The sequence below is a fragment of the Amia ocellicauda genome, chromosome 3, assembly GCF_036373705.1.
Source record: "Amia ocellicauda isolate fAmiCal2 chromosome 3, fAmiCal2.hap1, whole genome shotgun sequence".
Classification (NCBI taxonomy): domain Eukaryota; kingdom Metazoa; phylum Chordata; class Actinopteri; order Amiiformes; family Amiidae; genus Amia; species Amia ocellicauda.
This window is the reverse complement of record NC_089852.1, coordinates 46,557,295-46,580,163: the sequence shown is the minus strand read 5'-3', so window position 1 is coordinate 46,580,163 and position 22,869 is coordinate 46,557,295. Positions and strand designations below refer to the sequence as shown.

The following is a 22,869-nucleotide window of genomic DNA, read 5'->3' as shown; positions in this document are numbered from 1 at the left end:
CTCTGCCTTTTAACTCTAATGACCATCCCAAGTTTATTGGCTTACAATGCCCAGTCCTGGTCTTGGAGAGCCACAGTGTCTTCTGGTGTATGTTAGATCTGAAACTAAACTGAAGCAAACAATGGGTTTACTTTTTCTTTCCCATGCTTGGGTTGCTTCTTGCTTAACTAGGGCCTTTAGACTTGTAGAATTACTGTCAGCAAATGGAGAGCGAAACATTTGCTTTGAAAATCACCATGATGGTATCAACTGCAATTTTGGTTCACTTTGGTGACCATTTTCCTGCAATTTTGTAACCTCCAATTGAGAACTGGCAAGTGACTGAGGTTATCACTGGACTGTAGTCCTTGATTTGATTAAGTGAGCATGCACTGAGGAGGAAGTATGTTGTGAACTGCTTGGCAACAAAATTAATTATTTCTGTGAGTCAGACAAATGGCTAAGAGACACTTGGCTATTTAAGCTGCACGGTCAGCTCCCTAGAGGTGAGATGATCACCATTAGATTGTTTATCACTGTCTTTGGTTCAGAGTGAAGAAAGCCATGTATAATGCCAGAGGTTCCTTATGCCCTTGAGAGACAAAGCACTACACACCAGCTACAAAACCTGTTAAAAGTAAAAAGGCAAGCAATAACTGTCAAAAGCCCTCAGCAAATAAACAGACTATGCTTATGCACAGCTGTCCAGCAGGAGAATGCCTCCATCATACAGACAGATAGACAGTACAGCAAATTATCTCTCCCATGGTTTATATTTATCATCCTGGCCACTGAAAGCTAAGAATCTTCTAAACAGGCCATTTTTAATGCAATGTCTTGAACAGTGTTAAAGTATAAAAATGGGCAATGCTTTTAGGGACCTCAACACATAACAGTCATAATAAAATAATCTGTGGAATGCAAGGGAAAGAAAAAGTCCATTAATCCATTGACCAAAAGAAAAAGGCATTATCCTGAGCAAGTCAGTCTGGCAGCAAAAAAACATAAATAGCCACTTTTGCTATTTTGCGAAGAATGTTGTAGCTCCAATGCTTTGACCTCTTCAATGTGGCAAGAGCACTGTGTGGTGTTCCCATACTGGACTTCATTCCCAATGAAAATATGCAAAGTCCCCCACACTGTTGGATTATTTCCTCCCTCTGTTTCCCCCCACACCAAATCCAAGGCTGTGTCCCAGAGATAAGCCGGAGAATGTGTGGCTAAACCGCTAGCCAAGCAATTTCATGCCAATCTAGCGTGCTCTACACAGAACATGAGTTCAGCACTTGTTTTCGTCCTCTCACATTACCTAAACAGTCTTGGTTTCCTTTAAGGTGGATTGCAGTCCAATAGAAATGCTAAATCAGAACATGAGATGTATTCCTATTCGATTTACTTGTCCCTCAAGAAAATCTTTTACATTTGCATGTACATTTTGCTTTTTTTTTGTATTGTGTGCGTGGTAAAACAACCGTGGCTCTGTTGGAGATTTAGAGTAAGGTCTTCTATCTAGATAATGTATAGTCCCCAGTGACCATACTATGGGGTCTTTCCTGGAATCCTTTATAATCCAGAACTTCCTGAAGGAATTCAATTTACTGGAGTATGGACATGATGCAATATTTCACTTTCAAACGTTTCCAACCTCCAGTAAATATAAATAATACATCGCAGGTCTGCCAAACTTGATAAAAAACCATTTTCACAACCCACGGAGTAGGCTATCCTAGCAAATGCCCTTCAAACAAGGTAGCTCGTACCAAGAATAGTTTACATTAGAGCCTTTAACAACGCAAGTCAGGTGTTGTTGATCGGGAAAGTAGGTCACTGTCACCGGTAATTAACACAGAACTGTTCTCTTCTACCAAGTTGGCATATTCAAAACACAGCCAACGTCTTCCTAAGATACTGCCTTCAAAATGCTGATACATCTCATCTTTGATGAACACATCAACTCCTACTTTCAGATAACTCTAATGATTGCTGATGTAACATGTTACTTCACAGGCCTACACATTTCTGAATTTCTTGTATTTAACAAGAACCCAGCTCCTATATCATGTAAGGATCTTTTGAAATTGGGCATGTTTTTCCAAATACTTTATATTTATTTAATGTTTGTATTCCTTCTAAATTTCACATTACAACTCTACATTAGGTTGATTTGTCCTGGAACATGTTTCTACACCATGTTCTCTGAAAATAAAAATCTCACATAGATGAAGGATACCCAAGTTGTACATAACTGCTTATTTTCTAAAGTATGGGTCCGGTGATGTTTTCTTTATTGCCAAGCCATAATTTTCTGAACTTACTTTATTGCTACACAATGAATATTTAAAACACAGGCTCTAGTGCCTGTTCACAGGCAGCTGAATTAGTTGTTGCATTCATTTTTAAATGGAACACGCGTTTCATGCACCGTGTGTCTTCCAATCCTTCACAGAAAACCTGCAATTAGGAACACTGGAAACAACCAAACTATTTATTTTTTCAAAAGGAAATGGGGAACTTTAAGATGGAGTGGTAAGATTTGATTTATGTTCATATGCACAAAGAATGTTATGCATGTAAGCATATGTCTGCATGCATGTCCATAAGCCTGTGCTATGCACTTATAATTCGGAAATCAAAGCCCCTTCAATCACATGGATCACAAGCAAATGTCAGACTGACAGCCCATACAGAGACATCCTCACACACACATACAAAGCCGTGGTTAGGTTAGATAAGCACTGGAAGATGTTACTGTCTGTAACAATGCCACATAAATAGAGATTGTTTTCCCAGAGGGATGCGTTCTCTTCCTAGAGAGAAATACAAACATGAATCAACACATACAAATAAATAAATAAATAAAAGTTATTGCCAGTGGGATGTGTATATTCATTCTTCAAAGCTTTGAGAAAACACAACATTTTAAAATAAACATGCAATGTTTAGGTATACATGTGTAGGTATAGGTAGTGCCATGGATGGCAACTGCAGTCAATGCTATATTGCTCAATCCTTTAGCTTCAGGCAGCCCAAAGCTCTCCTGTATCCAAAAATGACATTTATTGAGTCATTTCCTGCACAAATCTAAACCTCTTAACACAATCATTTACCAATGATGTATTTCTTCAGCTGAGTCGACAGAAGCTGAAGAGAGTCTGGTGTATGTCTTACTGAACATATTAATCTATTTTGATTTAAACATACTCAACTGATTGTGATACACAAGAATAACATAATCTGAATGCATGGTTCCTCGTATAAGCGAAACCATTGGTAATAAAATAGCCTCGCATTGAGAGCCTCCATCTCGATTTCACAATTGCGCCCCATTCAACTCTGTAGTGGGATAAATACCGCCTACCCAACCCGACGCAATTAAACTCCACTTGCAATTCAACGGAATCGTGAATGTGCAACTAGCAAAGACGGGGTATGCATTTCCATATGCACTCGCTCGTTCCGCTTCCCCAGAACATGTGAACAGCATCCGTCCAACCTACACGTACAAGTAGCGTTCAGCTTTCTTGTACGTGCCGTTCCTGCTGGCATTGCACGCATTTCAAACGAGCACAGACCCCAGACCGCACTTGTGTGCCAACAAATACCGGCCACAACAGTCCCCGTTTACAAAGCAGCCACTCGGTGCAACTTGGCGAGCAAGTCACTTCATCCTGAAAACCTCTTTCCTCTCCGTCTCCAAACAGCTCAAAAAGAAAAAGAACAGTCCTTATAACTTGGCTTTAACCCAGTGATTAATGCACAAGGAAGACGTGCCGTTTTGTCTAAGCTGGCGAACTTTCTCTCAGGCAATGCTAAAGTAGAGGCGCACAACTACAGCAAAACTTCTTGTAAAAAAAAAAAAATGAAACGGAGGCCTGTTTTGCATCGAAAGCCTCCAACAATCGACCTTTGAGTCGCAAAACCGAGGGCGACAGCAACAGCAATCCCTCCTCCTCCTCTTCCTCCTCCTGCTGCTGCTGCTGCTGCCCGGAGTTTGCGAGCTCTGCTACACAGTTAGCGTTACCCTGTTGAGACGGTATTAACTGTACCCGCTGGTCGTGGCAAGGGAAACATCATGCATTCAGAGCCGAGCTCAAGCAATACTTACTGAAGGAGAGCAAGAGGAGACAAGAAACTACTTTGTGTCCCGGAGCAGGGCTTCCCGGCAGCATGGTCGGCGGGGCGGTGCGGTGCGGTGCGGTGCGGGGCGGTGCGGGGCGGTGCGGGGCTCAGCCTCCGAGGCGAGGTGCTTCTCCCGGCGAGCGCGCAGGATGTTTGCAGGAGCCCGCCGCCTCTGCCGGGGTGTAGCGCTCCCGTCCCCGCTCGCCATTAGTGGTTCAGGGGCGCTCTCTTGCGGTTCACTCCTACAGTGCTTTTATGGGTGTTTTTTATTTATTTTTTGGTTTGTTTTTTTATCCCTTGCTTTCGCTTTTTGTATTATTTATTTATTTGCGTGAAAGAATAGTGTTGTTTGTTTGTTTGTACAGTTGCGCCAATGTCACTTCAAATAAACCAGTTTTCCACTATACACTGTATAGTATGACTGGTATCAAACACTTCCACATTACTGTTTGAACAATAATGCCATGTCTGTGGCATATAATAAACGGACACAATTCTCACACAGAAGCTACATTTGTTTTTGTTTCGCCTGTACCTACGTAGGCCTACTATTTACAGACACGTGTGATTTTGATGTCATATTCATTTCACAAACGCCTCTGCTTAAATTCTGGAGTGGGCAGCAATGATTTAAATCTGAGATAAATACCTTTACTTGTGCTACTATGCCAAACCGGCGCATTTCCTCGTTAGTTAAATCTCTGTTGAACCGATAGCCTCCCGTTGTTACATTGTAGCCTAAGATCTGTAATGAATGGGTGATCATAATAGTTGTTATTATTATTATTATTATTATTATTATTATTATTATTATTATCATCATCATCAACCCTGGCCTATGTCATTGAGAGCACGTTTCACCCCGCGTCCCGCTCCGCTCTTTCCTTGGCCCCGCCCACATTCGCACGGCGTCGTGTTACCGAAGCAACAACGTCAAAAAACTGGCGTACGCGGGCCTGCGCTGCCTCTCCTGCGCCGGCGCGGTGGAAAGCTCCAGAACGCAGACAGCGTTACACCCGGCGGGCGGGCGGCCGTCCGCGCTGTGGGCATGGAGACGCTTCTGGAAAGTTCTCCGGCTGCGAGATATAAACGGTCCGGGGGCAGCAGCGCCGGCCCCAGCGATAGCGGAGTGGCAGCGAGCCGGTGCTGTAAAGGAAACGGTAGAAGAGCAGGATATACAGTCCGCGGAGGTGATCCAGTGGAGTGGAGACCGAGATGTCGGTGGTGGGGTTTGATGTCGGATTTCAGAACTGCTACATCGCGGTGGCCAGGGCCGGGGGGATAGAAACGGTGGCCAATGAATTCACTGACAGATGCACCCCGTGAGTATGATGATGATGATGATGATGATGGTGGTGAGGAGGATTATCAAGGAACAGCATACATTTTAGTACTGCTATTGTGTTTTATACTGTGTGTTATAATGCTGTTTTATTAAATGACCGATGCATAATAAGGATATCAATGTCTATAGCTGAAGTTCATTCCATGTGCAGTACATTCGCGGTGCAGCAGCTGTGTACAGTTATTGATATTTTGTATCCTTCGATAATGCCAACTGAATGAATCAACTCTTTGGCAGCTGCAGTTTAGCCATGTCGTGATATGCTTTAAAAGTCACACCCTTGGCTCAAATGAATGCCATTCAATTAAAGAATGACTTGGAGATGGTCACTGTCGCGGCGTAATTGGAATTGGAGGTTTTGTAATGTTTCAGTTTCAGGAAAGTTCTAGAAACTGGACAATTGCATCCGACCCGGAATAGAAACTAAATAGTGTCACACTCTTCCAATGATCAAATCCGAGACTTGTGTCTTAAAATATACATAAAGGTGTGAAAATAATACATTTTTCTTGGATACCCACAGTTTCCTTTGCTGCTTGTATTTGTGCATGTTGTCCTTAGTTAGTAGCTGTGGTTCGGCGGGCTGCCGCTTCTGCTGCGATCTTTACACTCAGTGTAATTTGCAATACTCCCAGGGCTTTGTCAGATTAGAGAAATTGTTCCTGTGGAGGCTGTAATAATATATAGATGCCTAGGCTTTGAGTTCCTAAATTAATCTCCTTCACAAGCTGTACTGGAACTCGTCTGTGATTATAGCTTTCTGAGACATAATTCAGCATTATTCTTGTGATGGTCTAGTCTTTAAAGATTAGTAGAACAATTTGCACATGTTTACTCATGCAGTGTCTGAATTTATGTATATTGCACACACTTATTTAATACACCTAAGCCTACTTCCAATGCTAGTACTCCGTAGTATTTGATCTGTACAAACTGAAATCTTTATTGGATTGATTAAAGTGATTCTAATGACCAGGTTACAGTTCACTTTACAAATCTTTGGTGCCTTATGGCTGAAGTGTTGGTAGTTCTTCCAGTTGCTTTGTTGGATTGACATTTCTGTTTATTTCACAGGGCTATTGTGTCCTTTGGCTCCAAAAATAGAGCTGTTGGTAATGCAGGTAAAAATCAGGTAAGGTTGAAGTGTGCCAAATAAAATATGTACGTTTAACATCTGTGCATTCATAATTTACTGTATTTATATAAGAACAGTGCTGTTTCAATGCAAATATTTCAAACGCAACGCTGCACTTAGGACTGGACAACAGCTAGGCCTGTATTCTTCAAGTGGACTGTTGGAGTTGATTAGAATTCTCTAAATCTCTGTTTTGCAGCTTATAACCAATGCTAAGAACACAGTTTCCAATTTCAAGAGGTTGCATGGCAGATCATTTGATGATCCTGTTGTCCAAAGTGAGAAAGGCAACTTACCATATGGCTTGGCTTCAATGCAAGATGGCAGAGTGGGTGCAAAGGTCAGTACATCTGTTTGAAACTCTTTGAAGCGTAACAATATTTGTGACACTGGCTAAGGAGTCACATCCACTGAAACTGTTGCCAAGAACATTTTGTAACCAGGTTTTTTATGTATAATATCAAAGTGAAAGTTCCAACACTAAAATGTACCTGTCGAGAAAAGGCACTCTTGAATTGTGTAATGAAGTTTTAAAAACACTGATCTGCTTTACAGATGATATTTCTTATTGTTCTAAAGTCTCTAAAGGCTGTCCTATAGAATGCCCTATATTCGTTCTTTCTTGCCGAGGCTGCCTGTATGGTTTGTGAACCACTCCACGGTGTTTGTATGTGGTGTAATTTGTCTCTGTGACAAATTGTGACTTAAGTGTCTGTACTGACCTGTCTTATTAGTGAATGATTCATGGTAGCCTTCTATTCCCCCACCCCCTGCTGTTTATGGTAAATGAGACACCAGAGAAGATTGATGCAGTGCATTTGGATTTATTTGTATTGACCAGGGTTTTATTTTTATTTTTTTTGGGGGGGGGGCTGTCTAGGTGATGTATCTTGATGAGGAGCACCACTTCACAGTAGAGCAAGTAACAGCCATGCTCCTGACTAAACTGAAGGAGACTGCTGAGAACAACCTGCAGAAGACCGTAACAGACTGTGTCATCTCCGTAAGTGCACAGAACCTTTCACATACAGAAGATATGTACATTTTCCCAATCAAAACATGGACTTTGGCAAGCACAAGCAGAAGGTCTGTCATTTTAATGTGAAATGCTGTGTGTGTTATTCAAACTTCACTAATCTTCTGCATCATGGATGTATTTATGAAGGTGCCGACTTTCTTCACTGATGCTGAAAGAAGGTCAGTTCTGCAGGCTTCCAGGATTGCTGGTTTGAATTGTCTCAGACTAATGAATGACACCACAGCAGGTACAGGGGGAAATACTGGGGGAAAAATCTATATTGGAGCAATACGAGATATTTTTAAAAATAATTGAATAACCTTTTTCTTTTCTTTTGATGTCTTAGTTGCTTTGAATTATGGGATATATAAACAGGACCTTCCTGCCCCAGAAGAAAAACCGAAGACCGTGGTTTTTGTGGATATGGGGCACTCTGCTTTTCAGGTGTCTGCCTGTGCTTTTAACAAGGGAAAGCTAAAGGTAAAATATTTATTTAACTGAAATCAATTTTATTCAGTTCAAGTGTTGAGAGAGCATTCAGTCTCCTCTTCTGTCCCCACCTAGGTGCTGGCCACGGCCTTCGATCCTTACTTGGGTGGGAGGAATTTCGATCAAAGACTGGTGGATTTTTTCAGTGCGGAATTCAAGACCAAATACAGGATGGATGTGAAGTCCAAGGTCCGAGCCCTACTGAGGCTCCAGCAGGAGTGCGAGAAGCTGAAGAAGCTGATGAGCAGCAACTCCACAGACATCCCTCTAAATATCGAGTGCTTCATGGACGACAGGGATGTGTCTGGAAAAATGAACAGGTATTGCACCTGCGGTCAGGCCTCAAGCAGCAAGGAGAACGAAGGCCTAGTGATGCACTTTTCACTGAAAGGTCCAACTTAAAGTGTGACAAATGCACAGATGTATGCTCTTTTCCATTTAAGGAGTCCCATTAGAACAGTTTGCATATCACACGTCAGCAATCTTAGTGTATTTTTAAGTGCTTCTTTTTTTAATGCCTATTTTGATGGTTTATGGTCCCTTTTCCACACAAGTGCAATATAGTTAATCTGATAGGCTGATGGAACCCAGATGTTTCAGCTTAACAAGAGGCTGAGAAGAGTAAACCATCTACCAACATAAAGCTGATCTTACACTGAAGAGCTCTTAGGGTGTACAAAGTGCAACCTTGTTCTGTTTCAGGGCTCAGTTCGAGGAACTTTGTGGCGATCTCATAGAGAGAGTAGTGGCTCCTCTGAAAGCAGTTGTTGAGCAAGCCCAGCTTCAGCTTCAGGATATCAGTGCTATAGAGATCGTAGGTGGAGCAACCCGGATCCCGGCAGTCAAGGAAAAGATCATGAAGTTCTTTGGAAAAGACGTCAGCACCACGCTCAATGCTGATGAAGCCGTGGCAAAGGGCTGTGCCCTGCAGGTGAGCTTTTTGTGTGTTTTGCATGTGTGCTTTCCAAAAGGGTCTAGGTATCCACGATGAGATTCACAAAATGTGTTGATAACCAATCTAGGTAAGTGCTGTTACTATTTGGCTGTTTACAACCCTATCTGTAATCAAGCTACAGTTAATAATGAGTAGTTCTAGAATCCATCCTTCTAGAAGCAATCATACTATTTTTCCCTTCATGTTTTCTTGGGTTTTAACTTTGACATTGCATTTAGATGTTATAGCAATAGGGGACTTTGTTTAAGGCCATTTGCATTCACATTAAAATGCAAATGTCTAAATGCTGGTGCTTTGAATTTCATAAAGGGGTAAAATCAGATCAACACTGGACTTTTTGTGACTGTAAAGCCTTACACAAATTTCATCTGGAGCATAGTAGTAAGAACAGAGTGGTCTATTTAAAGGTTTCTTATTTGTGCTTTCCTTCCTCAGTGTGCCATACTTTCACCAGTGTTTAAAGTGAGGGAGTTCTCCATCACAGACACGATCCCTTTCTCAGTCTCCCTCTCCTGGAGCACAGAAGTGGATGAACCCACAGAGTACTGTATTCCTTACTACTTCATATTGTATCAGCTGTCATATACACGGCTTAATAGCTTCAGTGAATACACCAACATACAATTCCTGTATGCATTCTATTATGATGGTTAAATGTTTATTTTTCTGTTCTTTTCAGGAAGCAAGAAATATTTTGCAAGAATCATGTCTGTCCCTTCTCCAAAGTGATCACTTTCTATAGAAAAGGTCATTTTGTGCTGGAAACCTTTTACACAGACCCACATTTGCTGCCCTGTCCTGAATCAAATATAGGTATGTAATTTTTTACACCCTTAGACTGCAGCTTTTTTGTTTTGTTTCTTGGTTTGAATTCTAAATTGACTGTTGCCTGGCGCAGTACATAAGACTTTTCAATTTAAAGGTCTCTCTTATAGCTATTTCTGTGTTTGTCTTTAACTTGGAATCCTGGATTTCATTTCGTCCTGCCAGGTCAGTTTACTGTGCAGAACATCTCCCCACAGGCTGATGGGGAGAAGGTCAAAGTGAAGGTTAAAGTGCGCGTGAACGCACACGGGATTGTGAGTGTGTCCTCTGCATCGATGGTTCAGAGAGTTCAAGTTGAGGACAATGAGGCTATGTTTATGGATGATTTGCAAGAGAATGCCAATACTCAAGAAAGTACAGAGATCATGAACACAGAAGTAAGTACCTAATCTGTTATCAAATGATGCTGTATAGAGACAAATTTGTTAGTATGTAAAACATAGATCTGTTGTCAATCAGAACCGGTCAAAAAATTGGATGGAATACTGGTTGACTGGTTGACAGTCTTTCTGTAGAAAATAAGATTGTATCATACATTTAAGTGTTTGATTGTAATAAGAATGATTTAGTATAGATGAATGCTCAATTGAAGGTGACTAGTAGCTGCAGTTTGATCATTCTAATCCTGGGTGTTTGCCAAATGAATTTCTATGTGATGCGTTATGGGGGTTTATTTCCAGAATGAGATGCAAGACAAAAGTGAGGGCGAAACACAGCCCCACATACAGATAGACAAACAAGAAGCACAACAGTCTCCCCCTTCACCTGACACTCGTGATGAGTGTCAAAGCGATGTTAACCCTCAGAAAGTAAGTGAGCATCAGTTTTTACAGTTTGCTTGTGAAAGTAAATGTTCACATTTTGTCTTCTCTATTTCACAGTTTGTATTCCCCTTTGATTTGGGGAGGACGGTGAAGGGGGTACTGATCACAGAATCCTGTTTTATTTAATTGTTTACTCTTTTTTTTCCAATGTTGTCATTCCAAATGGATAATATAAAGGTTGTGCAATTTTGCCTTGATGGATCCAGGTCAAATTGACTCTGTACTTGTATAAACTCAGATACCACTTTCACTTTAAATTACCATAATTACCTTCACTATATTGCTATGTAGGTAACCTTCTTTTACAACCCCCAAATAGTCAAATTTATGTTTGGAAAATACTGAAAATGTGCTATCATTAAATTAATTTGTCAATCATAAGGGTAACCTCTGAGGTAATGGAAGATAGGAAATCCATAGTGTGAAATCAATCCAATCTGCCCCTTCCCTTTAGCTGAATGGAGAACTCCCAACACACCACCCCCCTGATGCCAAGAAGCCCAAGATAAAGGTGAAACATGTGGAACTGCCCATTGAGGCTAAGCTAGTGTGGCACCTGGGAGAGGATCAGCTGAACACATACATTGAACAAGAGGTAGGTGGCATCCTCTAAGCAGTGCTGTTTATTGCTTCAATACAGGCAAAATATGAAAATCTCTTCAAATGGCTTTAATACATGAGTTGTGAGTGTTTGTCACAGCGTGAGTTTTGTGTGTGCTGCAGGACTTTCAATGCTGCGCCAAGCAGTAATTGAATTCAACTAGTTTAAGCCAGTTGCAAGCTGGAGAAACCAATCAGCATTCAGAAGAGAACTATGCTGCTACACAGACATCCCCTCAGAGTGGCACAGTACATTTTTTAAAGGAATGGGGGGGAGAGGGTTGATCCAGAACAGTATAGAAAATTCATAGCTCGCTGATCTTTACAAATCATTTTCCCCTCAGGCTACCAAGGCACGAGAAGGCATTAAAAACCGGAATGATCTTACAATTAAATCTAACTAGGAGCTCTTTATTCTGAACATGCACCCAGCAACTGTCTTTTGGGATGATTTAAAATGGTGGATTTGATCAGTGACAATACGAATTACTTCGTTGTCTTAATGATTTATTTTCACTGAAGTTTCAATGCTGCTCTAGATATGATCCACTGTTTACAATCAGATAACATACTGTTCTATCACACAGGGTAAGATGGTAATGCAGGACCAGCTAGAGAGGGAACGAAGCAATGCAAAAAATGCAGTGGAGGAATATGTGTATTATTTCAGGCACAAACTTGCTGGACCCTACGAAACCTTTGTAAACGAAGAGGTGAGCGCCTCCTTCCAGCTGTTACACATCCCCAGCAAGCAAAGCCTCTACGTATTAGAAGCCATGAGAACTATACTTTCATAGTTGAGGCTAATGCTTGCTTTTCGATGCCCTGATACTAACATGCTTATTCTCTATTTATACAAACACACGTCTTAACAAGCCACGTTAAACCAGATTTTTAGTGCCATCGTAAGACAGAACTGTGCTGCATCAGTAAAGTATGGTCGGATACATGACAGACACTAAATTAAACATCCTTGTTGGGTGTTTCTGTAGGTCTGATCATTCTGAATTCCCCTCCCACTTCACCGCAAAGTAACGCCATGCGATCTTCATCTTTCAGGAACGAATCCAAATCACAGAGCTTCTGGACCAGACCGAAAACTGGCTGTATGATGAAGGGGAGGACCAGCCCAAACAAGTGTACATTGACAAGATGCAAGAACTTCAAGTAAGGCCCCTTGTAATAATGAAACACCAACATGTGGTGGATCACCGTAACAATCCCACAGTAGAATGAAAATGTCCAAGGAAAATCTAAATCTATGACAAATGTGGTTTTCCTCTCCATTAACCTGAAGATTAAACTCCGCTTGTTTTACAGAAGATGACATAATGCCAGCCCTGAGGGATAACTATCACTATTCCTATCAGCAACTGCATTCTTCCCCAGTCCTCCTTGACAGTTAATACAGGATTATATAAGTAGTCCACACAATACATATATTTTCTTGCAATACAAAAAGCCTCTTTATCTCTCTCTGCTTTAGAAACATGGCCTGCCTGTAGAAGAAAGATACCAGGAAGCTGAGATGAGGGACAAGCTGTTTGCAGAGGTGACCTCCAAAGTGCAAAATTACATGAAGATAACAGAAGATTACGGGAATGGGGTAATGAGTTTTTAATGACGTGTTCTCATTCTTGTTCTGTTGTTTTGATAGCTGTAGGGCAGGACCAAAGTGTTGGAATAAAGTTTTAAAAGGACTGGATTTGCTTGAGCCCGACAGAATTATAGGCATTGATGGTAATGCTTAAATCAATCAGTCATAAAGGCAGGATTCACTTCTTTATAGCTGCCCTCCAGTACAAATTTTAGTGCGATTGATCCCCACATTGATATTCGATGGCAAAGATGTACATCCACCACAGCATATCCTATAGTCTTCCTCTTCTCTTGCAGGATGAGAAGTACATTCACATTGATGTGCCTGACATGGAGAAAGTCACAAAATGTGTCCAGGAGACGATGGAGTGGGTGAACAATGCAAGGATGGCCCAGGACAAACTGCGACCTCATCAAGAGCCAGTGGTGCGCGTGGCCCAGATCAGAGCCAAACTTCAGGTGAGCAGGATGGGTTTGTTCTATTAACTACTAACAATATTGGAAAACTGTTGGACTAGAAGACGTGCTTTTATCATGATCGATTCTTATGAAGGAGAATTGAAGACCCTACAGTACAGATGTTAACATGCAGGTTCAGAGCATTTGTGACAGTAGGAATGTAGAGGGGTGGAAAACTGACTGGGTGCCTTTGGTCCTTCTAGGAGTTGGATAGTACCTGCGAGCCTGTTGTTTCAAAGCCGAAACCCAGAGTGGAGTCCCCCGTTGAGGACAACATGCAGACTGAAGACAACCCCAGCAGCAAGACAAAAGCCCAAGCACTTGAAAAGGATGTTATCACCCCAGAGGAAATTCAACAAAATGGGGAAAATGGATCCACAAATATGGATCTCAATTAGAATAAAGTTTTTTTTTTTTTTTTTTTTACTTGGATGTAAAGTCTTACAATTAGTAAAGATGAATAGCCTGACAGCAGGGGGGGTTGGGGGGGCTTGCTTTGATTGAACTTACTTTTTTTTTGGACTGAAGGCTATTTCAAAACAGGAGTACTTTCTGTTGCACTATAGGAAGCCTTGCAATTTACCAGTCTCTTTGCTATATAGTGATCTGTTATTACATTACTTTGTAGTCCAGTGAAAAGCAGTTTTGTTTCTTTGTGGTTAGGTTTTCTTTTGATAATCAAGTTGCAAGATTATACCTTCTGACTCAAATATAGGTGTTTTCAAAGGGAAGCCAGAACTCAGAATGTGTATATAAAATTCCTGTGGAATTATAAATGCCAATTGTCATTAGGTGCCGCATGAAGAAAGCAATCTGTAATTTGCTCAAGTAAGTGTCTCTAAAGCCTTGCACAAATGCTCATAATGGCATGTTGGGTTTTTTCTATGTTTCTCACTCCATTTCCAAATAAACTTGTTGGCTTACATTTTTATCCGATAAATCTGTTAAGACTGCTAAGACTCATTACAACTTTCCAAAGAATGGATGGTGATCGCTCTGGCAGGAAACATTGTATCACCCGTTACAATAGACTGCACAGTTCAAATACCCTTAAAAAATCAAACTATTTTGTCATCCCACCCCATTATACTTTAAGGACCTTATTTTAAACTGAACAGTTTTCTGCTTTGGTTTAATTATTGTGGAAATTAAAAGTACTCAATACAAATAGTTTTGACCTTTTATTTATGAGAATGTCAGATCATTAAACACTACATTTGAATGGTGCTTACTCAATGAAAGTTGCACTTATTGTGATTGCCATACTGGTTGGATCTAGTGCATCTTGTCCAAATCATTTTGAAAAGGGGAAAGAGAAGTAGGGATCATGTTTTTTGCAGCTGGACATTGGGACTATGCACTTTTTAAAGCACCATTTAGCCTTTCACAAGCATAAGCTGTGTTACTTGATGGACCCCTTCAAAAATAGTCACTGCTCTTCCATATATTCAGACAGGAAGGGGTCAATTCCAGCAGCAGACAGATCAGGCCTCTCGCAGGTAGTGGGGGCATTGACTATTTCAAAGTACTTCAAAGTGTGGTATGCCTTTGGACCTCCATGGTTGGGTGGTTTGTTGGTGTGCTTGAATATTTCATGCCGGAGCCTGCAACACAGAAGATATAAGCTGCATGCTGTCTGGACAGGTTGTGCAGTACATCAAAAAGCGTTTGGAAACCAGGGGTCTTATGCTTTGAGTGATATGTGAATAGTGAATAGTTCTTAGTGTATTATACATTAAAAACCTGCCAGATGTTCAGCTGTGATTATATTTCTCTCATCAATTACTTCAATTTGAAAGTCCTCACTTTGTCAAATAAAGCAACTGATGCATAGGGGGTTTTCCTGATTGAGACAGACACAGAGTGATTTACAAAAGGAAACAAAAGTTTAACCTTTTCCCGTGCTCTTCTGGATAACTCATTTGGTTAATTTCTTCTTCGATGTCTTTGTCACTGATGCAGAGTGGAGGGTATTTGTGCTTGTAGTGCAATTCAGACTGCAATTGAAAATGAAAAGCATTTGTTTAGTAAGACCTGTAATTGGACCAGCAAGACCCTCAATTCAAGCAACAAAAATATGCTTTGTTATTCAAGAACTTGATACCCTGTTCACAGCGTTTATCTATGCATCATGGATATGGACACAGAAAATGCATTCGAGTTTGTTTTTTGCCATTGGGGTAGAAAGGCATACATTAAACACTGCAGACCACTTGGTGAGCACAGCCCTCAGGTTTTAAGACAATAGGTGCTATTTACTCAATCACCAAATCACAGGATTTCGACATTTATAAGAGATGACTGATGGGGCATTCCTGGAAGCAGCCTTGTAAAAGTCAGCCATTCAGAACTTGACAATCATGGTCTTATATAAAGAGTGAACCTGCTCCAGACCTTTGTTTCAGTTGCATCTTTGTTCTCAGTTTGACCTGCGTTGATAATATCCAGGACACTGTTCTCTCCTTCCAAGATATGGTGAGCTGGCATGCTCAAGGGATCCACTAAAATTTCATAGGGAACCATTGGATGCTTCCAAGAAGTCATTGTATGGATGCTCCAAGCCTCAGGCTGCCCAAATGTACCTTTTTAAACATAAACATTGATTAATCTATATTTAAGAGTCCTGTTTTTTATGCTATGCCTTGAACAAAACAAAAACAGTAGTCTTCAGATAATATCTTGTAAGTCTTGTGATACAATGTTTAGCCTGCTCTGTTTTTCCCCTCCTCTCCCACAGACCTGTTTCTTTTGACATTTACCTATGAACTCTCCATGTATGCTCCACAGTCGCACTGTACAGTCTGTCGAGGAGGTGAGCAACACTTTATCTTCATCTATAATCACCAAACTAAGCAGAGAAGCAAGAGTAATGTGAGCACATACAAAAACATATCCCAGTGAAGCTGGCAATGCAATTAAATATAGACAATAGTCATACCAACCTTGTGACACTGCTGATGTGTGCCCGCCAGTAGTTTATATCTTAACATAGAAAAAAAAGATGACTTCAAATTTGAATTCAGTAAATTCTTTCTATGCCCCCACTTTGAAAGCTGCAATTTAATAATCTCCTCTACAAACTTTGTAACACCAAAGAGGAGATGAAATCCCACACATCCTCAAACATGCTGTCAGGCTGTCACCATCTTTTCACACTCCTAGCCTACAGTGTGAACAGTAGAGATAAGACATAAAACTGACGCAAATCACTGAAAACACTTCAAAGCACACAGCCATCCAGCTAACCACAGAGGCTGACTTCAAACCAGACCAACAATGGTGGGGTTTGGCCAATAGCGCACCATCTCTTGGGTGGAGGCTTAACCTACCAAGTTACTAGCTAAATTGGTGACTTTTCCAACTTTTAAAAATATATATATGTTGAGGTCAATTTCGGGGGAAAAATTGATCAATATACAAATGACATACACAGATATACCACAATAATGCCATATAATCACCATGTTCATTGCATGGGATCTGATTTACAATCTGTTAAACTGGCAATACAGAAGAAAGAAATATAACTGAAGAATAAACACTTACTTTTAGGGGCCTCCTGCTCAGGCACAATAGCATAGTTCTTGACATCATAAACATAGATGAAGCCAGACTGATCGGCAACATAAAGCAGATTGTCATCCACAGTCACAGCCATTTTAGTGATGTGGCTTTTCATTCTGGACTGAAACACAAATGTGCATTGAAAGCATTCATCCTGTAAGGGCCTTTTGCGCTCATTGTATCCCTAATATGCACATGCATCAGACTTTGATTGAATATAAACTGCCTCTAAGGTTTCGTAGGCAAGCAGCGGCAGGGCTTCCATCAAAGCTGATGAGACCCTAGCAAGCTTTGGACTTTGGTCCAGACTAAATCCACATTTCAACCCATTCACCAATGACACTTGATGGTTGCTGTCCATTTGCCAATGGCGTCTCACTGTCCAATGGTTATTGGGGAAAAGGGAGTGGCAGCTAGGCTGAAGCTTGCTGTCTAATATGGGGCTTTTTTATAACTTGCTGTATAGGAAATCACACTATACAGGTCAATTTATGCACAATAATGGAATCTCCTGTAAGGCTTTTAAAGTTCCTTTCCTAATTTGGTGTGTAAAAAAGTTCTCAATTAGACCTGCAAATCCTTGGGCCCATCCAGGGTGTTTGGGAAGATGACGATTTAGCCCCTGCTTTTAATAAGCTTTTAGACATGCTGCTCTAGGAGTCTGTAGATATCATATTTTCATAAAAAGCACTCAATTAACTCAAAATCTTCATCTTTAAAAAAGCAAGCAGAGAGTGTTGCTCAACCTTACAATCAAATCCTAAAGCACGTTAGCAAATTGCTTATTAATACTTACTGCTTCAAAAGTGGCAAATATTTTACCTCCATTGATCAGACTCCAGAAACTGACATAGCCTTCAGGGGGACAAAAGTATTAGAATTTAGCACAGGCAGGATTGTAATGTAACTAAACTCTTTAACATGAACCTCTCTTGATTTGACACATTTCAAGAGTGCTTTTAATATTTAGAGTTTCAGGTCTATAACATGCAAGATCTAAATCACATTCCAGTCAGATAAGATGTACAGGACATTAGCAGGAAATATTCCCCGAAAGGAAACGATGCTTGTTAGAACAATGTAGTAAGAAGCTTTGCCCTACTGAATTTTCACTTGCCCATCAATCAATAAACCTACTGCTAATGTATTCATGCTTTGAAAACGGCATTAAAGATCACTGAATTCCATTTGAGGCAGTTGAACTGGGCATGTAAATTAAAAAGCCCTTCTTGAAACCACTCTGATTTTAAAAGGCAGACCAATCATCTTTGGCTAGACATGAGCTAAACCAATCATTCAGATCTTGACTGGATTGCTACCAGGGGTAAGCATCATCCTTCCATACCTTGGGGTCCGCTGGAAAGCAGGCAAGCAGTGAATTCCACATTCCGAGCCCGTGTCTTCATGAACACGATGCTTGATACACTTCGATCGATGCCTGTTATTAGATACAGTGAAAACAAACAAGAAAAGCATTACTTATATGGTTAAAAAACTGCACCAACCACAGACCTCCGCTTTCATTTTTATGAATTTGAACACGACCTTCTGTGCAATCTGGAGGGTAGGGGCTGAGCAGGCGACAGTGTAGGTGTCCAGAGACCAGATTCCACACAATGATCTCTCCGTCGTAGCTTGAGGTAGCCAATAGGGATGGAGGGCACTGAGCGATACACAGAACATCTTCTTTGTGGCCACACCTCTGGACAAAAAAAGCCAGATCTGAATTAAATATGGGAAAGCAGCAGTACACTGTATTGGTGCCACTGTATGAAAACATTATACACTCAATTAATAAATAAACAAACTTTGATATTTCAGAGATTATCTTAAGAGATACATGACTTTCTCTTGGTGGCTTTCATAAGCAACAGTACTGTACATCTGGTCCAAATCAAATGCCAGAGCCACAATATGCAAGCAGGTTGCAAAGTTGCAAAGGGATGAATGTGCTTTTTATAAATCACTGTGTGTAGTGATTCGAGATCAAATCCAATATTGCAAATGTGTTAAGAAGCCATGCTACATCTTAAATCTTGCAGCGCTCTTCTGGGAAATGACAGTTATTTACCAGGTCATCCTGCCAGTAAGGTTGAGGCTTCTGAACGAGAGGCAGGTCATCATTTGAGTCCTGTTAAACAGTAATAACAATGAACATCATAAAACAGGCAGCTTTGGTTGACACATTTGCTGGTGCTTTTTATTTGAACTCACAACCATGGTGCTGAAAATCAATTCAGATTGCTGCCACTGGAACCACTTATGTTGGTTTAACTGTGACAATTCAAGCATGTTCCCATCTCCTGGATCAGTATTCGAGTCCCCTGAGTACAGCTGTTAAACTCAGGTTCTTGAAGGCGGGAAGAGTTTCAGGGATTCATTTCTCAATAACTCAAAACAATTGTTGTTCGTTTAGAGAGCACATTGGACAGTTATAAATGGCCTGATACTGCCCATTTAAAGATGCCAATACAACTGAAAGGACTTTTAGGCCTTCCTCGCTTGAGAAGTGAAAACAAGTATTACACTTTTTCTGTGTAACAATAAGCTCCAGTACAATGAAACCCAATAGACAACATAGTCCTTAAGGCCTAGAGTTGGTCTTTGCGTTTTAGTTTTAGTTTTGTTTTGATACTCAGACTCCTGATGGATTAAACACACACATATACACTCACCTAAAGGATTATTAGGAACACCTGTTCAATTTCTCATTAATACAATTATCTAACCAACCAATCACGTGGCAGTTGCTTCAATGCATTTAGTGGTGTGGTCCTGGTCAAGACAATCTCCAAACTGAATGTCTGAATGGGAAAGAAAGGTGATTTAAGCGATTTTGAGCATGGCATGGTTGTTGGTGCCAGACGGGCCGGTCTGAGCATTTCACAATCTGCTCAGTTACTGGGATTTTCACGCACAACCATTTCTAGGGTTTACAAAGAATGGTGTGAAAAGGGAAAAACATCCAGTATGCGGCAGTCCTGTGGGCGAAAATGCCTTGTTGATGCTAGAGGTCAGAGGAGAATGGGCCGACTGATTCAAGCTGATAGAAGAGCAACTTTGACTGAAATAACCACTCATTACAACCGAGGTATGCAGCAAAGCATTTGTGAAGCCACAACACGTACAACCTTGAGGTGGATGGGCTACAACAGCAGAAGACCCCACCGGGTACCACTCATCTCCACTACAAATAGGGAAAAGAGGCTACAATTTGCACAAGCTCACCAAAATTGGACAGTTGAAGACTGGAAAAATGTTGCCTGGTCTGATGAGTCTCGATTTCTGTTGAGACATTCAGATGGTAGAGTCAGAATTTGGCGTAAACAGAATGAGAACATGGATCCATCATGCCTTGTTACCACTGTGCAGGCTGGTGGTGGTGGTGTAATGGTGTGGGGGATGTTTTCTTGGCACACTTTAGGCCCCTTAGTGCCAATTGGGCATCGTTTAAATGCCACGGCCTACCTGAGCATTGTTTCTGACCATGTCCATCCCTTTATGACCACCATGTACCCATCCTCTGATGGCTACTTCCAGCAGGATAATGCACCATGTCACGCAGGTAGAATCATTTCAAATTGGTTTCTTGAACATGACAATGAGTTCACTGTACTAAACTGGCCCCCACAGTCACCAGATCTCAACCCAATAGAGCATCTTTGGGATGTGGTGGAATGGGAGCTTCGTGCCCTGGATGTGCATCCCACAAATCTCCATCAACTGCAAGATGCTCTCCTATCAATATGGGCCAACATTTCTAAAGAATGCTTTCAGCACCTTGTTGAATCAATTCCACATAGAATTAAGGCAGTTCTGAAGGCGAAAGGGGGTCAAACACAGTATTAGTATGGTGTTCCTAATAATCCTTTAGGTGAGTGTATATGTATATATACACATACACAGACAAAGCAAGAACACATTAACTAATTGTGATGCATTACATGCTAAATTACATTATTACAGACTGTCTAGCCCGCCTCAGTACTTCTGTTGTAAGATTTAACCTTTTGTAAAGCAGTATTGTATAACAGTACTGTACTAAATGCTAGGAGTTATTTATTTATTTATTTTCTACAAGTAAAATCAGCACATTTCAGAAACAGACTTGGGGTGGGTGGTTTAGAAGATTTTCAGAGATATTGAAATGAATAGCTTTCATGACATACACTCACCTAAAGGATTATTAGGAACACCATACTAATACTGTGTTTGACCCCCTTTCGCCTTCAGAACTGCCTTAATTCTACGTGGCATTGATTCAACAAGGTGCTGAAAGCATTCTTTAGAAATGTTGGCCCACATTGATAGGATAGCATCTTGCAGTTGATGGAGGTTTGTGGGATGCACATCCAGGGCACGAAGCTCCCGTTCCACCACATCCCAAAGATGCTCTATTGGGTTGAGATCTGGTGACTGTGGGGGCCAGTTTAGTACAGTGAACTCATTGTCATATTCAAGAAACCAATTTGAAATTATTCAACCTTTGTGACATGGTGCATTATCCTGCTGGAAGTAGCCATCAGAGGATAGGTACATGGTGGTCATAAAGGGATGGACATGGTCAGAAACAATGCTCAGGTAGGCCGTGGCATTTAAACGATGCCCAATTGGCACTAAGGGGCCTAAAGTGTGCCAAGAAAACATCCCCCACACCATTACACCACCACCACCAGCCTGCACAGTGGTAACAAGGCATGATGGATCCATGTTCTCATTCTGTTTACGCCAAATTCCGGCTCTACCATCTGAATGTCTCAACAGAAATCGAGACTCATCAGACCAGGCAACATTTTTCCAGTCTTCAACTGTCCAATTTTGGTGAGCTTGTGCAAATTGTAGCCTCTTTTTCCTATTTGTAGTGGAGATGAGTGGTACCCGGTGGGGTCTTCTGCTGTTGTAGCCCATCCGCCTCAAGGTTGTACGTGTTGTGGCTTCACAAATGCTTTGCTGCATACCTCGGTTGTAACGAGTGGTTATTTCAGTCAAAGTTGCTCTTCTATCAGCTTGAATCAGTCGGCCCATTCTCCTCTGACCTCTAGCATCAACAAGGCATTTTCGCCCACAGGACTGCCGCATACTGGATGTTTTTCCCTTTTCACACCATTCTTTGTAAACCCTAGAAATGGTTGTGCGTGAAAATCCCAGTAACTGAGCAGATTTTGAAATACTCAGACCGGCCCGTCTGGCACCAACAACCATGCCATGCTCAAAATTGCTTAAATCACCTTTCTTTCCCATTCAGACATTCAGTTTGGAGTTCAGGAGATTGTCTTGACCAGGACCACACCCCTAAATGCATTGAAGCAACTGCCATGTGATTGGTTGGTTAGATAATTGCATTAATGAGAAATTGAACAGGTGTTCCTAATAATCCTTTAGGTGAGTGTATATGAAATGTCTTGTAGTAGGAAATAGCCAAGGTTAATGTACTTCAAACATAAAATTATACAAATATAGCTGGAATAACTGCCTCATTCTGTCCATACCATTTGATTATGAACACAGACATGCTGATCCCCGGGGGCTACTTTTGTAGTGAGAAGGAAAGGGAACCAGGGCGATGTTAAGAAAAGTAGTTTTAATAAACCAATACTCCCCTACTTGAAAGGACAATGAACCAAGGAGAAAACGATCGCCTGGCTGAATATTGTAATGCCCCCCTTGGGGGGGTGTTAACTATTGGGTTCACTGCCACCACCTTTTTATACCCGGTAAGGTCCGGACTACAGGATTAAATCAAGACAGAAGGAGACCAATTTTACTATATAAATTCAGGTGAAATGTACAGAATGCCAGAGAACAATTTATAAAAATAGAGTCAATTATCTGTACACATATAAAAATAGAAAGAGATACTTGGGTTATGGGGAACACAGCAAGGTCAGAGGCAGTCTCTAACCCTCACTCAACACAAGTCACAATACACACCAAATCATAAGAAAACCAGCCCACACT

The 22,869-nt window shown here is 41.1% G+C and overlaps 3 protein-coding genes across 5 annotated transcripts in view; 1 reads left to right on the top strand and 2 right to left on the bottom strand.

Annotated features, from left to right (window-relative positions):
- b3glcta (beta 3-glucosyltransferase a) overlaps positions 1–4,310 on the bottom strand; it is a 64,821-nt gene extending 60,511 nt beyond the window's left edge. Inside the window, exon 1 of one of the 2 annotated variants that reach the window (XM_066699718.1) lies at positions 4,085–4,310. In XM_066699718.1, coding sequence (XP_066555815.1) covers positions 4,085–4,148 — 64 coding nt within the window. In that variant the 5' untranslated portion in view covers positions 4,149–4,310. The remainder of the gene's footprint in view (positions 1–4,084) is intronic. The other variant, XM_066699717.1, reaches the window with a different exon arrangement.
- Positions 4,311–5,103: 793 nt separating this feature from the next.
- Positions 5,104–14,276, top strand: hsph1 (heat shock 105/110 protein 1). Of its 2 annotated transcripts, XM_066699714.1 has the most exons (18): positions 5,104–5,420; positions 6,518–6,575; positions 6,778–6,918; positions 7,459–7,581; positions 7,744–7,843; positions 7,943–8,076; positions 8,161–8,405; positions 8,788–9,016; positions 9,476–9,582; positions 9,720–9,853; positions 10,031–10,242; positions 10,546–10,674; positions 11,144–11,284; positions 11,877–12,002; positions 12,349–12,456; positions 12,776–12,895; positions 13,186–13,347; positions 13,551–14,276. In XM_066699714.1, the coding sequence occupies exons 1-18, from the start codon at positions 5,314–5,316 to the stop codon at positions 13,743–13,745; spliced, it is 2,571 nt and encodes an 856-aa protein (XP_066555811.1). In that variant the 5' UTR covers positions 5,104–5,313; the 3' UTR covers positions 13,746–14,276. The 2 variants fall into 2 exon arrangements, with proteins under 2 accessions (XP_066555811.1, XP_066555812.1); XM_066699715.1 differs by lacking the exon at positions 11,877–12,002.
- A 288-nt stretch (positions 14,277–14,564) lies between these two features.
- wdr95 (WD40 repeat domain 95) overlaps positions 14,565–22,869 on the bottom strand; it is a 45,822-nt gene continuing 37,517 nt past the window's right edge. The window contains exons 21-30 of the mRNA XM_066699713.1: positions 18,983–19,042; positions 18,457–18,613; positions 18,257–18,349; positions 17,708–17,766; positions 16,894–17,032; positions 16,290–16,329; positions 16,107–16,195; positions 15,742–15,929; positions 15,241–15,344; positions 14,565–14,951 (exon numbers count right to left, since the gene is read on the bottom strand). Coding sequence (XP_066555810.1) covers positions 14,777–14,951; positions 15,241–15,344; positions 15,742–15,929; positions 16,107–16,195; positions 16,290–16,329; positions 16,894–17,032; positions 17,708–17,766; positions 18,257–18,349; positions 18,457–18,613; positions 18,983–19,042 — 1,104 coding nt within the window. The 3' untranslated portion in view covers positions 14,565–14,776. The remainder of the gene's footprint in view (positions 14,952–15,240; positions 15,345–15,741; positions 15,930–16,106; positions 16,196–16,289; positions 16,330–16,893; positions 17,033–17,707; positions 17,767–18,256; positions 18,350–18,456; positions 18,614–18,982; positions 19,043–22,869) is intronic.

What these genes read in the sequence shown, in the direction of transcription:
- hsph1 (XM_066699714.1), top strand. Translation starts at nt 5,314, where the DNA reads ATGTCGGTGGTGGGGTTTGATGTCGGATTTCAGAACTGCTACATCGCG. An exon ending in AATGAATGACACCACAGCAG is followed by an intron (nt 7,844 to 7,942) that starts GTACAGGGGGAA and finishes TTGATGTCTTAG; the next exon opens with TTGCTTTGAATTATGGGATA. An exon ending in ACACATACATTGAACAAGAG is followed by an intron (nt 11,285 to 11,876) that starts GTAGGTGGCATC and finishes TCTATCACACAG; the next exon opens with GGTAAGATGGTAATGCAGGA.